Source organism: Mesoplodon mirus, assembly GCF_964341445.2.
Source record: "Mesoplodon mirus genome assembly, chromosome: 13".
NCBI lineage: Eukaryota > Metazoa > Chordata > Mammalia > Artiodactyla > Ziphiidae > Mesoplodon > Mesoplodon mirus.
Window position 1 is genome coordinate 11,879,442 of NC_138989.1, and position 15,585 is coordinate 11,895,026.

Consider the following 15,585-nt stretch of genomic DNA (forward strand, 5'->3'; position numbering starts at 1 on the left):
ACCGAATCACCTCTATGGGTTTAAGCAAGGTCAAAGTCCTGGAAAAGTCAGCCCATTTCCTACTTTTGTGTAGTTCTTGTTCTCCATTTTTCTTTGGGGATTCTCAGAACCAGCCAACTTCTTGGGAGACATGTTAAAGAGCTTACATCAGGGTTTCTCAACCTTGGCACTACTGACGTTCTGCGCTAGGTAATTCTTTGTGGTGAGGGCTGTCCTGTGCATTGAGGATGTTTAGCACCGTTGTTTCCACCCCCCCAACTCCATCCTCAGTTGTGACAATCAGAAATCTCCAGACATTTTGCCAAATGTCCCCTGGGGTGGCAGGCAAAATTGCCCTTGGAGGAGAACCACTGTTTTATATCATAAATCCTTCACTCCCAACCAATGGGACTGTGTATCCATTATTCAGTTTTTGTTGTTTTTTTTTTTCCTTTTTTGCGGTACGCAGGCCTCTCACTGTTGTGGCCTCTCCCACTGAGGAGCACAGGCTCCGGACGCGCAGGCTTAGCGGCCATGGCTCACGGGCCCAGCTGCTCCGCGGCATGTGGGATCTTCCCGGACCGGGGCACGAACCTGTGTCCCCTGCATCGGAAGGCGGACTCTCAACCACTGCGCCACCAGGGAAGCCCCATTATTCAGTTTTTGAGTGCCAGCATTAGAGTGTCATTACTAAAGTATTCAGTAGAGTGATCAAACAGCTTGGTTTGCTTGGGACTGGGTTGAGCACTGGAAGTCCCGTGTCCCAGGTGACCCAGGTTGGTCGAGGCAGGTCTATGCTAGTAGAAACATTTCACATGCTCCAATTAAGGTCCCTGCCCACGTCTGTAGGTGTGAGACCCATAATCATTTCCCTAGAAAGGTAAAGAGTGATGTTCGGAAACTAGCACGAGATTTCCAATTTATTCCGGCGGTGTTTCAATGCACTTTCCACAGGTCCCCTCTTCTCCTGCCCGCAGTAGCCTGGCTAGACATGCTTGTACTTAATTCTTTTCACGTACACAGTCACTTTGCTAATTTCCACGCACTTCTTTATCTGGTTTTGCTCTGTTACTGGGTCTTTTCACTTGGACTTCACATACTCTTTGGTTCCCTTCTTGCCCTGCGTGTCCTTCTAGCCCATGTCCTTACATCAAAATACAATGTTTTATCTGAAATTTTCCTGTGTTTGCAAAATGACTTCAGCCACAGGTGACAAGGAGATAAAAGCATGAAGTAAGCCATGGTTGGTTTGAGCCACTGGGTGCCCTAATTTTCCCAGCTCTTGAAAAGGGGGGAAATGATGAGCTGGTGTTGCAGCTGCCACAAAGTTCCTGGAGGCTTCAGGAATTTGTACAACGGGCAGGATATTGGCAGGATATAATTATGAGCATGCATCTCAGAGATCACCAGCTTGAAGCCCAAACTTATTTTTCCATTAATAGAAACACTTCAGTTTTTGCAATAATCGTCATGGGAATTAATGGTCCCTTATATGTGTTTTTACCTATTATAGTTGGGTCCAGTTACAGTGGTATGTGAGGGAGGGTTATAATTCTCCTGAGGCTGAGGTGCGGATTGGATATGAGGAGGAGGAGGATGCTGATCCCATGTATTGAGGGCTTACTGAGTGCCAGACATTTTGCAAAGTACTTTACATGCACAAGCTCATTTAATTCTTACAACAACCAGGGAAGGTAGGGTCTATTATTATCCCCATTTTACAGATGAGAAAACAGAGGCCTTCAGGAGTAAATAGTTGGCCCAGAGTCTCACTGCGGGTGGATCCACTCCTCAAACCCACTGATCCCTCTGATTCAAGGTCCCAGAGCCTTAACCACTTTGCATGGGCAAAGGACCAGCCACACACAGTTGCCAGCCCGCACTCTGCTTCTCCTTGAACCAGACAAGCAGAACAGAAGATGAGCATCTGATCTCAACCTGACCCCGGACCAGAGTTGTCAGTCTTTTCCTCCCCTGCCTGCTACCCTCTCCCATCATCCCTTCTTGAATTGAAAGATGACAAATGGGTCTCTGTGATGAACACCCTCAGGTGCTGGGAACCCAGCGGACCCTGTGGTCATGCTCTCCTCTCTCGGGGAAGCTGAGGGGGTCAGCGAAGGCATCAACAACAGGTAATAAATCTACGGCTTCCTTACAGTATCATCTTGTGGAGAGACCAGTGCCGGGGTTTTCCTGATTATGTTTGATTATGTTGCTATAGCGTTCAGTCTCTATATGTTAATACTCCCCATCTCCCTTGCTCATTTCTGCTGTTGCCTTTTTCTTTCTAACCCAGTTGTAGGCCAAAGAGCTCAACCCCACTGAGCTGTCGGCAGTGAGGGAAGGGGTGTTTTTTGAGATTCTTCACTGAGAGCATATGGAGCCATTTCTAGAAGCACAGGCTCAAATGAGAGACCCCAGGGGCGTCAAAACTGCTCGGTTGGGACACTCATTCAGACAAGCCCACTGCGAAGGGGGTAATGATTTTGTTTAGTGATTTTGCAAGAAGGTTTAAGGAGCACTTAATGCGGTGATGTGGGAAAAGGCACGCAGAGGCAGGGAGTGGGACGGATAACCTGAGAGGGGAACTTGCTGCCCTGTGACTGTATCTGCTGCCAGAGGGGGGTCTTTCCAAGATGCTTATCCAGCCTTCACCTCCCTGTTTAAAACCCTTCCTTAGTTCCCCCTGGCTCTCAGGATAAAATCCAGTCTCCCGAGGAGACCCTGCACTATCCTTGTTTACCTCTCCTTCCTCCTCCCTCACCACTTCCCTCCTTATGCCTGGAGCTCCAGCTTCTCTGAGCCATCAGCAGGAGACATGCCCACCCACTGAGGCTTCTTTGCACCTTAGTGCTTTAGCCTACATCTTCCTTGCACAACTCTGCTAGCTCCCCAGGCTCAGCTCAGTTATCACTTTCTCCAGGAAGCCCTCCCTGATTCCCCTCAGTTCCAAGTGCCATACCCCCCCCTTCACGATCATTCCATATAACATACCACATTGTGTTTGTCTATTTACTTGCGTGTCTCTCCAACCAGACTTTAAACTACTTGAGGGTAGGGCTGTGTCTGCTTTGTTCACTGTTTATACATCCAGGGCGAGCACCATGCCTGGCACATAGCAAGTACTCAGGAAATACTAGTTGGTGGAATAGATCTCAAAAGAAGCCTCTGGAGGGAAAGTGGCTCTTCCAAACCCAAGACTCTGGAAACCTGGTTCCAATCCTAATGGGATCATTTCTAGGAGGCAATTTTTTTTGGTATGATTTTTATTTTTCAATTTGTTAATATGGTGTATCACATTGATTGATTTGCGTATATTAAAGTATCCTTGCATTCCTGGGATAAACCTCACTTGATCATGGTGTATGATCCTTTTCATGTGCTGCTGGATTCTGTTTGCTAGTATTTTGTTGAGGATTTTTGCCTCTGTGTTCATCAGTGATATTGGCCTGTAGTTTTCTTTCTTTGTGACATCTTTGTCTGGTTTTGGTATCAGGGTGATGGTGGTTTTGGAGAATGAGTTTGGGAGTGTTCCTCCCTCTGCTACATTTTGGAAGAGTTTGAGAAGGATAGGTGTTAGCTCTTCTCTAAATATTTGATAGAATTCACCTCTGAAGCCATCCGGTCCTGGGCTTTTGTTTGTTGGAAGATTTTTAATCACAGTTTCAATTTCAGTGCTTGTGATTGGTCTGTTCATATTTTCTATTTCTTCCTGGTTCAGTCTCGGAAGGTTGTGCTTTTCTAAGAATTTGTCCATTTCTTCCAGGTTGTCCATTTTAGTGGCATATAATTGCTTGTAGTAATCTCTCATGATCTTTTGTATATCTGCAGTGTCAGTTGTTACTTCTCCTTTATCATTTCTAATTCTGTTGATCTGAGTCTTCTCCCTTTTTTTCTTGATGAGTCTGGCTAATCATTTATCAATTTTGTTTATCTTCTCAAAGAACCAGCTTTTAGTTTTATTGATCTTTGCTATTGTTTCCTTCATTTCTTTTTAATTTATTTCTGATCTGATCTTTATGATTTCTTTCCTTCTGCTAACTTTGGGTTTTTTTGGTTCTTCTTTCTCTAATTGCTTTAGGTGTAAGGTTAGGTTGTTTATTTGAGATGTTTCTTGTTTCTTAAGGTAGGATTGTATTGCTATAAACTTCCCTCTTAGAACTGCTTTTGCTGCATCCTTAGGTTTTGGGTTGTTGTGTTTTCATTGTCATTTGTTTCTAGGTATTTTTTTATTTCCTCTTTGATTTCTTCAGTGATCTCTTGGTTATTAAGTAGTGTATTGTTTAGCCTCCATGTGTTTGTATTTTTTACAGATTTTTTTCCTGTAATTGATATCTAGTCTCATAGCGTTGTGGTCGGAAAAGATACTTGATATGATTTCAATTTTCTTAAATTCACCAAGGCTTGATTTGTGACCCAAGATGTGATCTATCCTGGGGAATGTTCCATGACCACTTGAGAAGAAAGTGTATTCTGTTGTTTTTGATGGAATGTCCTATAAATATCAATTAAGTCCATCTTGTTTAATGTATCATTTAAAGCTTGCATTTCCTTATTTATTTTCATTTTGGATGATCTGTCCATTGGTGAAAGTGGGGTGTTAAAGTCCCCTACTATGATTGTGTTACTGTCGATTTCCCCTTTTATGGCTGTTAGTATTTGCCTTATGTATTGAGGTGCTCCTATGTTGGGTGCATAAATATTTACAATTGTTATATCTTCTTCTTGGATTGATCCCTTCATCATTATGGAGTGTCCTTCTTTGTCTCTTGTAATAGTCTTTGTTTTAAAGTCTATTTTGTCTGATTTGAGAATTGCTACTCCAGCTTTCTTTTAATTTCCATTTGCATGGAATATGTTTTTCCATCCCCTCACTTTCATTCTGTATGTGTCCCTAGGTCTGAAGTGGGTCTCTTGTAGACAGCATATATACGGGTCTTGTTTTTGGATCCATTCAGCCAATCTATGTCTTTTGGTTGGAGCATTTAATCCATTTACATTTAAGGTAATTATCGATATGTATGTTCCTATTAGGAGGCAACTTTGAGGTGTTGGGACGAGTGGAAAGATGTTCATGTTTGAAAGGGCAAGAGATGGCTTTATATACCCATCTAGGTAGTAAACTCCTTTCTAGATGATTCTAAGAAAGATTGTTAAAGAAAGAATTCTTGTCTTATTTCATTATACACCCCCAGTGCCTCTCACAGCTCCTGACATGAGGAGGAAGGCGATGATGTTTTCGGCGTGCGTGAACGAATGGTTATCCTGACTCTGCTATTTACTATCTGTATGATTGGGCTGCTTCCTGAGCCTCAGTCTTTTTGACTTTAAAACGGGCACGGGTGCAGCATTATCCATTGCTCACGGGATTGTTCTTCAGAGTTGTACAGGGTTATGTAAGAGCGCCTGGCCCCAAATTGGTGTTTGCTTAACGTTTCCTCAATTGGATATCGGCGGCCAGGTTTTCAAAACATCCCATTTGCTCTCCGGAAGGAAAGGCGGTTCCTTCTCAGGTGGGTTGCAACGTGAGCTGGTGTGAGATGAGAGAAAGGATCAGGGATTTGGGCTGCTTGGAGCAAACTTTTCATAAACTGGTTAGAATCCCCCATGAACCATTTGAAATGAACGTGACTGTGTTCACCAGCAAGAGTCTTGGGGGCCCCCTCCTCCAGGAAGGCCGCCCTTCTTGATTCCAGCCCCACGCCGGTCTCCGGGCTTGCGTCTGCTCCATGGGGCTGCTGGGGGTCCAGGACGAATCCATTAAGGAAATGGCAGAGCTGCTCATAAAAGGGGCCGTTTGTCCCCATGGTTCCCAGGCAAGGTCCATGGAAGTCCAGTTTGCCTGTGGTCAGACCCCTGTCCCCCACCTCCCCGTCGGGGAGGAAGGAGGGAAGAATGAAGGGAATGCTGAAGGGGACGTGTTTGCACTTCACACTCTGCAAGGGATACAATTTATAAGAAATAGAAATTTTTAAAAATTGATGGAGACTATGAAGGGCCCCACACCAAGAGCATTCGATGGGCTTTCCCTGCTGCTGGGCTTGCCTTCCTTTTTCTTTCTCTCCTACTCTCTCCCTCCACCTCTCCAATATCTGTTGAGCATGTTTCGTGCACCAGCCACCAGACCAGGCACTGAAGGCGGGGTAGGGAAGGTTGCTGCAAAGATGAGGAAGACCCAGATCCTGCCCCCAACATAAATTCACATATTTAATTTTCAGACAGAGAGGATGTCTCATTCGGCCAGCAGCTCCTTTGGAGAATGAGATATCCCACGTAAGCAACTTTTCTTGATAACTGGAGCTTATCCTGTTAGCCTTTGAAGTTGAAAAAAATAAACTCTTTTCCATGAAAGTTTTAAATAAACCCTTTCCAAGTTTCCAAGCTGTCTGAGGCTCACATGGCATTCCCCGTGTGCCCTCAAGTGTGCCCTAGCCCTGCCTGCAGAGACACTGACTTATTTGCTGCCCAGGTGGGCACCACTTAGGCATTTTCTCACTGGATCCTCATGGCAGTTTTGCAGATGAGGAACCCGGAACGTAACAAGGCAGATGGATGCCCCCTTAGTCTGGAAACGGTAGGTTCAAGCTCAGGTTGGCTGGATTCCAAAGCCCAGGCTTTTCACCACTTCTGGAACCACATACGACCTTTCCCTGGTGCCTGGAGTTGATCAGAGCCACCATCCTAACTCATGGTGCTCCTCTGGACCACGTCTGGCATGGAGGTTTGTCCAGGGTAGTCAGCTGTGTCCTCCCCACCCCTCCCTTTTCCTCCACGTGGAACGGAGCACAAGGAGGACCAAACTCCTGGGCTCAAGGGACACACGAGGGACAGGGAGCAGAGGACTTGGTTTTGGTGTGAGAACTGTGGGACAGACCACGTCGCTGTTCTGAACCTCCTTTAACAATCGTGGTGTGGGCTTCCCTGGTGGTGCAGTGGTTGGGAGTCCGCCTGCCGATGCAGGGGACACGGGTTTGTGCCCCGGTCCAGGAAGATCCCACATGCCGCGGAGCGGCTGGGCCCGTGAGACATGGCCGCTGAGCCTGTGCGTCTAGAGCCTGTGCTCCACAACGGGAGAGGCCACAACAGTGAGAGGCCCGCGTACCACAAAAAAATAATAATAATAATCGTGGTGTCTTAGTTGGGCTCCCCTGTTTCTACAGACCTTGAGACGGGGATTTGAGGGCACATGGTGTCTTTGAGAAGTGACCCCAAGCCACACCAGCAGGGGAGTAGGGGAGCGAGACAGGGGAAGAAAGGCAGCTTGTCCTGGGTCCTGGAAGAGGGGGTGACGGCTATGGGCACCTGGGGTCCAGCCCCACGTCGACACACCCCAAGGGAGAGGGTACTGGGAGGTCCATCAACCAGCTCCCACCCGGAGTTCTTTCAGGGCTCCAGGCAGTCCAGCCAGCCCACATTCCCAGCCAGAGAAAGTCCTCCAGCAGAGGGTCTTAGGGGCTTGTGGAACACTGCATAAACTAGCAGTAAAAGCGACAACTCCCACAATAAAAGCGAGAGTACCTGCAACTTCAAGTGCTTGTCCTGGGCACCTTACTTCTGTCGTATCATTAATCTCCTCTGCCACCCTATGAGACAGATGCTATGATCGTCCCCACTTTTTTTATATACCTCTTTATTGGAATATAATTGCTTCACAATGTTGTGTTAGTTTCTGCCGTACAACAAAGTGAATCAGCTATATACACACATATATCCCCATATCCCCTCCCTCTTGTATCTCCCTCCCACCCTCCCTATCCCACCCCTCCAGGTCGTCACAAAGCACCGAGCTGATCTCTCACGCTATGCAGCAGCTTCCCACCAGCCATCCATTTTACATTTGGTCGTGTATATATGTCAGTGCCATTCTCTCACTACGTCCCAGCCTCCCCTTACCCCCTGTGACCTCAAGTCCATTCTCAACGTCTGCATCCTTATTCCTGCCCTACCACTAGGTTCATCAGTACCATTTTTCTAGATTCCATATATTATATGTGTTAGCATACGGTATTTGTTTTTCTCTTTCTGACTTACTTCACTCTGTAGGACAGACTCTAGGTCCATCCACCTCACTACAAATAACTCAGTTTCGTTACTTTTTTATGTCTGAGTGATATTCCATTGTATATATGTGCCACATCTTCTTTATCCATTCACCTGTCGATAGACATTTAGGTTGTCCCCATTTTACAGATGAGGAAACTGAGGCTCAGAGCGGGTCAGTGACTTCCCCAGCTTGTCACAGCCAGGAAGTGGTATCAGGCTTTGAACTCAGATTTGTTCTGTATATTATCCTCACACCACTTCCTTTTATTTATTTATTTATTTATTGGTGGGGATGTGGAAAGGGGAGGACCCTGCCTTCTGGAAAATTTAGGCATCCAGACACCTCTCATCTGGGAAGTAGAATGTATCCCTCTTCTACTGTGGTCCTTGAGCTGTGGCATGCACTTGCTGAAAACTCACATTCCCAGCACTTCCTGAGTCAGAACCCAAGAGGGTATTGGGAATCTGATTCTGAAGCAGGTGGTTTACCGATAGTAGCTCTTTTCTTTCATGGACAGTGGAAAGGAAGAGTCTAATTTGGGTGGAATCATGCGTGTTTCCTGCTGGAAAAGTGGTTCTTTGTAAGTGGGACATGCACAAGTCTGGCCTCAGTCCCTGCACCGCCTCCCCTCCAGGGTCTGGGTGACTTCAGCTCTAAGCTAATCCTGCTGGCTGGATCAGCAGGTCCTGGATGTGTGGGCTCTAGTTCTCGTTGTAGACATGTGAACCTCTGTGCCAAGTTTGTGTCCGGGCATCGGAGAGCGCTCTCTTGGGGTGTCTGCAAGGGCAGTGGCTGTGCTCCAGGGCCTGGCGCTGCCCTCTGAAGCCCTGGCTGGAAGGATGAGAGTTCCATCTCCCACCCTTCAGCCAGAGGTGGAGGAGGGCTGCTCCCTTACTGTGAGAGACAGAGAGGGAAACGCCAGGGGGAGGCAGGAGATGGCTGAGGTCACTGGTGGTCTCGGCTGCCTTGTCCTGATACGGATGTGGTCCGAAGGTGACGTTCAGCTGCTTGGCCTCCCTCTGCGGTGCTGCCCACAATGGGGAACGGGCTGCTTCACATCTGCTCGTCAGCTTCCAGCTGGGATTGTTCAAGGAGGCTCCTAGGTGGGGCTGGCAGAAAGGAGCAGTCTCTTTCTGGAAGCTTCCTGGCGGAATTGAGCTAGTTCAAACAGGAAAGAGTGCAGACACTTCTTGGTTCAACTATCACTTGGCGTCAGCAGTCTCCCCAACCAGGGCTTCCCAAACGTCCATCTGAACAAGTCACAGTCATCCAATTCCTCCAGAGGCTTCCCGGTGTTTGTAGAATCAAATACAGACTCCTTGCTGGGGCCCCGGGGTCCTGCCCACCTCCCCTTCCTCAAGTCTTCCCTTCACTCTGGTTCTCTTCACTTCAGCCTCATCAGCCTTTAACTTCTGACCCCTGAACCCACGAGGCTTGATTTTGCCCCCCAACCTTTGTGCCACTGGAGCCCTTCCCCCTCCCACTCCTGTCACTCTCCATCCCATTTCCCTGTATTATTTTGTTCACCATCTTACCACACAGCCGATTATCTGATACTTGTTTATGTGTTTATTAACCCTCCCCATAAACATAGGGGCTTCATCTGGCTGATCATTGTGTCCCCAGGACCTGGGGTCCAGTAGACCCAGTTTAAGTGTATGTAGAATGAATTAAAGGCTAATTTCACACTCAGCAGGTCTTCCCTTCTCTATAGGTCTGAGTCTGGGGGCCTTAGAAAAGAAAAAGACAAAGCCAGTTTGTAGTAACGTGGGATTTTTATTGCCTTGTGAAGTCAGGCAACTGTAGGGGGAAGAGCAAGGTGACAGGCTCAAAAAAAGGGACATTTTGACTCAGCTGCTTATAGACCACAGGAACCTTCCCCTTTACTCACCTCCACCCCCAAGATGTAAAGCAAGATGAATGGAGGCTTTGGAGGCATCTAACAGAGCTAGAGCTGGACTTGGGACCTCTTACTGACTAGTCGACCTTGGGCAAGTTCTCCAAATTTGCTGAGCCTCAGTTTCTCATTCTGTAAAATGGGGATAACAAAAGTTCCCACTTTTTAGGGCTGTTACAAGGATTAAATAAATTGTGTAAAGCACTGAGAGCATTGCCTGGTACATTGTAAGCACTGCATAAGTGTTAGCTCTTGTTTTTTTCAGAGTCACGTGGTCTTCATGACATTTGTGACCAAGGGTACCTCCTAATGTTTCCAGCCCTCTTAAACTTCGGGTGCCAAGAGCTGTCACCTCTTTTTGAAGATTCCACATTGTCTCAGCCAACTTTTCCCAACCTAACTCAGCCATTCACTCACCACCCTGTCTTGATTTTGTTCTATTCATGTAGCAGCCCTCCATTTATTCATTTACCATTTGTAGCCTTTTTCACTTAAAGCAAATACATTTACAGGTGAAAATGTATCTTATAATCATGAATGGAGAATCAGCATCACTTGCCATTAAAATAAGGTGACCAGAAATAAATAGACATCCAAATAGAAAAATAAATTTATTAAATTCCCTGTGAATACTGTTGCCTGTCCAAATCTGGGACTGGGATTAGCACATGGCAGAGAGACGTAAAGACGTCTTAGCACAAGAAACCCCCCTGATGCAGTCAGAGTGAAGGAGAATTGAGATGGACTCATGTTCTCACTTTGCGATTGTTTCATGCTACCCACATCCCTCCTGGCTTCCCCCCTGCACCCCTGGGAGCCCCAGATCTAAGTTTTCCATATCATAGAGGACTTCAGGGCCCTGTTAGGGCCATAAAAGACTGAACACAAGGAAAATTGGGGAAATGTGCACAGACATTCCAAACCCATCAACTAGACCAGTGGTTCTCATGCCTCAGCACCTACCGTCAGACTCATCTGGAGGGCTTGGTAAAGCAGGCTACTGCATCTCAGCTCCAGAGTCTTTGATTCATCACATCTGGGCTGGAGCCCTGGAAGTTGCATTTCTGGAAAATTCTCACCTGGTGCTGCTGCTGCTAGTCTGGAGACTCCACTTTGAGAACCACTGAACTAGACTAACTGAGTCAATGTCAAGTCCATGTCTGGGTGTCCAAACCATTCCATTAAAGATATCTGTCAAATCCCTAGAGGGGAAGAGAGTGGAGGACACATCTAAAGGTCCCACTTCTCTGTGTAGAGTACTTTGATAATAAACCTCTAAGCAGGCTGAGGGTAGCATTCTGGCAAAGATGTTGGCCGTTAGAAGTTAAGCTGGTGCACACAGAAACAGTAAGGGAATCCAAAAAGATATGCATGGATCATTGACAACATCCGCTGCAGTGTGTATCCACCCTACAGATGTACAATTCCAAAAGAAAAGGATAGAACAAGGTCATAGTACCCTTTTGAAGTCTGATAACGGTATGGGGAAGAGCAAGGTGACATCTTGGATTTGTCTCAAAGGAAGACATTTTGACTCTAAACTCTTAAACTTAATACCTCTAAAACTTAATACCTGTTCATCCTAATTGGAAGCCTTGGTTGGCTGTCTCCTATAGCATGAGCCTTTAAGAAAAAATGATGCCACCTCTGGCACCACTGACCCAGGGTTTCTGCCAGGACAAGTCAGTTAATCTCAGTTTTTCCATCTGTAAAATGGGAAGAATAATAATACCTACTTCATGGCGGTGTTATAAAGATCTAATGACATAGCATCTGTAGAATGTTTAGTGCAACGCCTGGCAAATGAATCTTCAAGTAAGCTGGTGATGATTATTAGGGTTGAATGATGATGATGATGATGACAAACATCGACTGATAGATAACAATGTCTTTCAAAGCATGAAGTCCAAGTGGGCACTGTTGGTGAAACAGTTGCTACCAACTCTTGGACAACCCAGGACTGACCCGTGAGTGTGGGATGGCAGCAAACTCTCTCCAGAGTTAAGTTCCTAGGTTCCAAGGGTATGCCTCTGCAGTAGTTGCCCTATCTCGTCTCATGTCTTGGTATCCACAGCACCCAGAGCTTTCGGAACCATTGATGTGTCCCATCCACCCATCCATCTACCCAACCATACATCCACCCACCCATCCATCTACCCATCCCTCAACCCATCCATCCATCCACCAATCCATCTAAACATCCATGCATCCATCCATCCATCCATCCATCCATCCTTCTCGCTCTTTCTCTCTCTCAGGTTAAAGTGCCACAACAAATGCACCAAAGAAGCCCCACCCTGTCATCTCCTGATCATCCACCGAGGAGGTAAGTATTTAACACTTACTGCCCTGGGGTTGTGGGCGGGGGGGCTCCTGCAGGCCTTCTGAGATAGCTGTCCCATCCAGCTCGCCTCTGGATACCCCTTGACCCTTGATCCTTGCCTGTCTCATTTCTTTCCCTCTGACACCCTTCCTCCTGACATCTGTCTCCTTAATCCACCTCCCATGCCTGTTCTCCCTATTCTTTGTCCCCATTCTGGTCCCTCTGATGCTTTAGCCCCCAGATTCATCTACCCCTCCCTAAGTCTTTTTCTCTCCTTCTTGTCCTCTTTCCTAATTTTTACTCTCCTCTCTTTCCCCCAATCCCATTCCTGTCCCTTCCCACTTGAAAAGAGTCCTAGCTGAGTGTTTTTCTATTATGTGCTCTTCAGACTCAGTCAATTGGCCCAGCAGAAGTAGGCATAGGAAGGGGTCTTACTCGGGCCTGTTGGTTTGGGCCATCCATGTTCCATCTCCTGGGGCCCTGGGAGTGTCTGGGCCAACCTGTCTAGGCAGGAGGCCAGCCGCTACCTCTGGGAAACCACTACCAGCCTCCTTGCTCAGGCAAAAGCAAGACCAATTTAGTGAGAAGGAAAGGCTTTTCCTTGTCCGCTAGGGATTCAGTTGGAGGCCTCGCAGTCCAGCTTTCAAAGTAGTTCCCCCAATCCTTGGCCTGTGGGGTAGTTATTCCCAGACTCCATTATCCACACTGCACTTCATCCACCGGAGGATTCTGTAGGCCTGTGCTGTTCAATACAGTAGCTACCAGCCATATCTGACTATTCAAATTTAGATGTATTACAATGAAATAAAAGTAAAAATGTAATGACTCTGTCACACCAGCCACATTTCAGGGGCTCCATGGCCACATGTGGCTACCATATTGGATAGTCCGGATACAGAACACATTCATCATTGCAGAAAGTTCTACTAGATATCACTAGTCCAGACGCTTTGCTCTTCCAGCGGTGGTACATGAACCAGCAGCAACACGGGAATCGCCCGGGAGCTTGTTAGAAATGCACAACTTCTGGCCTCACTCCAGATCATGCATTTTAAACAGCTTCTACTGGCAACTTATCTACACTTTAAAGAAGCACTGCTCTAGAGGAGAAGTTGCAAACTCAGATGCCTGCCAGGGACCCTGAATGAGAGCCGCTGGCCAGGCGGGCCGTGCAAAGTGGAGGGAGAGCCAGGCGCCATCTAGAGAGGATGGCCACTCCTGCAGTGTGGACCTGCATTGTACCGTTTCTCACATTTCAAAGAAAAGCCCACATAGCTTTATGTGCCATATACATATTTTCAAATGTTAACAACTTATTAAAATTGTTATAATTCTTGCTGGCCCCCTCCCTGCCACCCCCCATCTATAGGTTGGATGGAGGCCTAGTGCCAACTCTGGGGAACACAACTCGCTAATCCTCATCCTCCTCCACCCCTCCCAGCCCTCCCGGCCTCGGGTCAGTGTAGGCTCAGGGGACTCTACCCTGGTCTTGGATGAACCCAAGGGAAACTTAAAGAAGGAGGTAGATTGCTGCCCAAAAGTGCTGGCCTGTCTTCCAGAGCCAACGGGCCATTGGTTTTCGAGGATCTTTGCATCGCTTTCCTCCACAAGGAGAGGAAATTGCAAGAGAAGGAAGAGTCTTCAGCTCCTTTCTCTTGCCCCTTCCCACCTCATATCCTTAATTAAGAACCATCTGTTCCTTGAACTGTATACACGCCGTGAGGCTATTTTTTTTTTTTTTTGCTGTACGCGGGCCTCTCACTGTTGCGGCCTCTCCCATTGCGGAGCACAGGCTCCGGATGCGCAGGCTCAGCGGCCATGGCCCACGGGCCCAGCCGCTCCGCGGCATGTGGGATCCCCCCGGACCGGGGCACGAACCCGCATCCCCTGCATCGGCAGGCGGACTCCCAACCACTGCGCCACCAGGGAAGCCCCGTGAGGCTATTTTAAACCTGAATTCTCACCACTCCTGAGCCCTTGTCTTGGGTCAGCTTTGTCAAGGAAATCGCCTCCCACCCGACTCCCCTCCACTGTGGTCTCTGCTGGAGCCCGACTCCCACATGGAGACCAGGACCAGCCTGCTGAGAGGCGACGCACTCTCAGACACTGACATCGGAAGAAGGGCTCCCTCCCACCCCCCTTCAGGATGCCCCCTTTACTCGAAGGCGGCAGGTGCCTGTACACACGAAGCAAACGGAACTTTCCAGAGGTCCACCAGCTTCTTGTTCTACCCACCCCGCTTTGGTAGGAAGTTGAAAATATAGTTGGTTTCCATGGTGATGGCAGCCCAGGCTTAAGAGAGAAATTAACCCCCTGGGTCAGTCCAAAGCTTTAACTTTTCCACGAACACCCCCAGCCCCACAATATAAAACAGCTAACAAGTAACATTACCAGGCATCACATTTGAATGCAAGCTTCTTGCTTTGCCCCTCCCGGTGGTCCCTGTAAATTGTAAGTGACAGAGGAGTTAACAGGGAGAGGGGCTCAGGTGATGTGGTTTGGATCAGGACACATTTATTTAGCATCGCCTGTGTGCCCAGCTTTGTGCCTTTAGGGATGATGCAGGGGGAAGCTGGGAAGCTGAGACTTTCCTTCAGGGATCCATGGTGACCTTGTTTAGCACAAATGTATTTTGACCTGCTACAGACTGCTCGGGCCTGAGAAATCCCACAGGTGACCCAAGATGATCCTAACACACAAGCTTAGATGCGGGAGGGACAGGTGGCCACAGTGAGCTTGTCAACTGATGACAGCCCCTGAGAAATCAGGAGCCTCTTGTCTTCCAAAGGAGGTTCAATTCTGAAATGAACGCCAATGTGAAACGATTATGGTATTGGAGAAAAAAACTCCGAAAGCTTCAGTTTCATTGTAATCATTTTTAATCATCAAAAGCCATATATTGACAACACAAACATTTTAGAAACCACAGAGGACACAGATAGTGGGAAGAGTGTCCCAGTATCATGACACAACACAGTGACTCTCATTCTTAGGGAATTCCCGTCCAGTCTTGGGGATGGGCCTTTGAGGTGGGGTCAGAGCTCTATTCTCCTGACGTGGTACTTAAATTTAAGTGGTACTTAAATTCCCACTTTGCTGTTTTTACCCCTACGGATCCAGCAAGGTTAGTCCGGACAGAGTCCGTTCCATGTGACATCAACAACCCTCTACGAAAGCCACCCCGGTATTCGGACCTGCACATCAGCCAGACGCTCCCTAAAACCAACAAAATCAACAAGGTGAGACCGGAGTTCTGTTGGGAAGGGGCGTGCTGGGGCTGCCGCTGCCAGACAAGGGGCAGGAGGGAGGAAGGTTCTTGAACAGGACTCGGCAGATTGCCCT

The 15,585-nt window shown here is 47.5% G+C and overlaps 1 protein-coding gene across 1 annotated transcript in view; it reads left to right on the top strand.

The window, feature by feature from the left end:
- Positions 1–15,585, top strand: part of KSR2 (kinase suppressor of ras 2) — a gene marked incomplete at its 5' end in the record, with an annotated part of 403,988 nt that overhangs the window by 307,008 nt on the left and 81,395 nt on the right. Inside the window, 2 exons of the mRNA XM_082640816.1 lie at positions 12,179–12,246; positions 15,364–15,482. Of these exons, the coding sequence (XP_082496942.1) occupies positions 12,179–12,246; positions 15,364–15,482 (187 nt within the window). The remainder of the gene's footprint in view (positions 1–12,178; positions 12,247–15,363; positions 15,483–15,585) is intronic.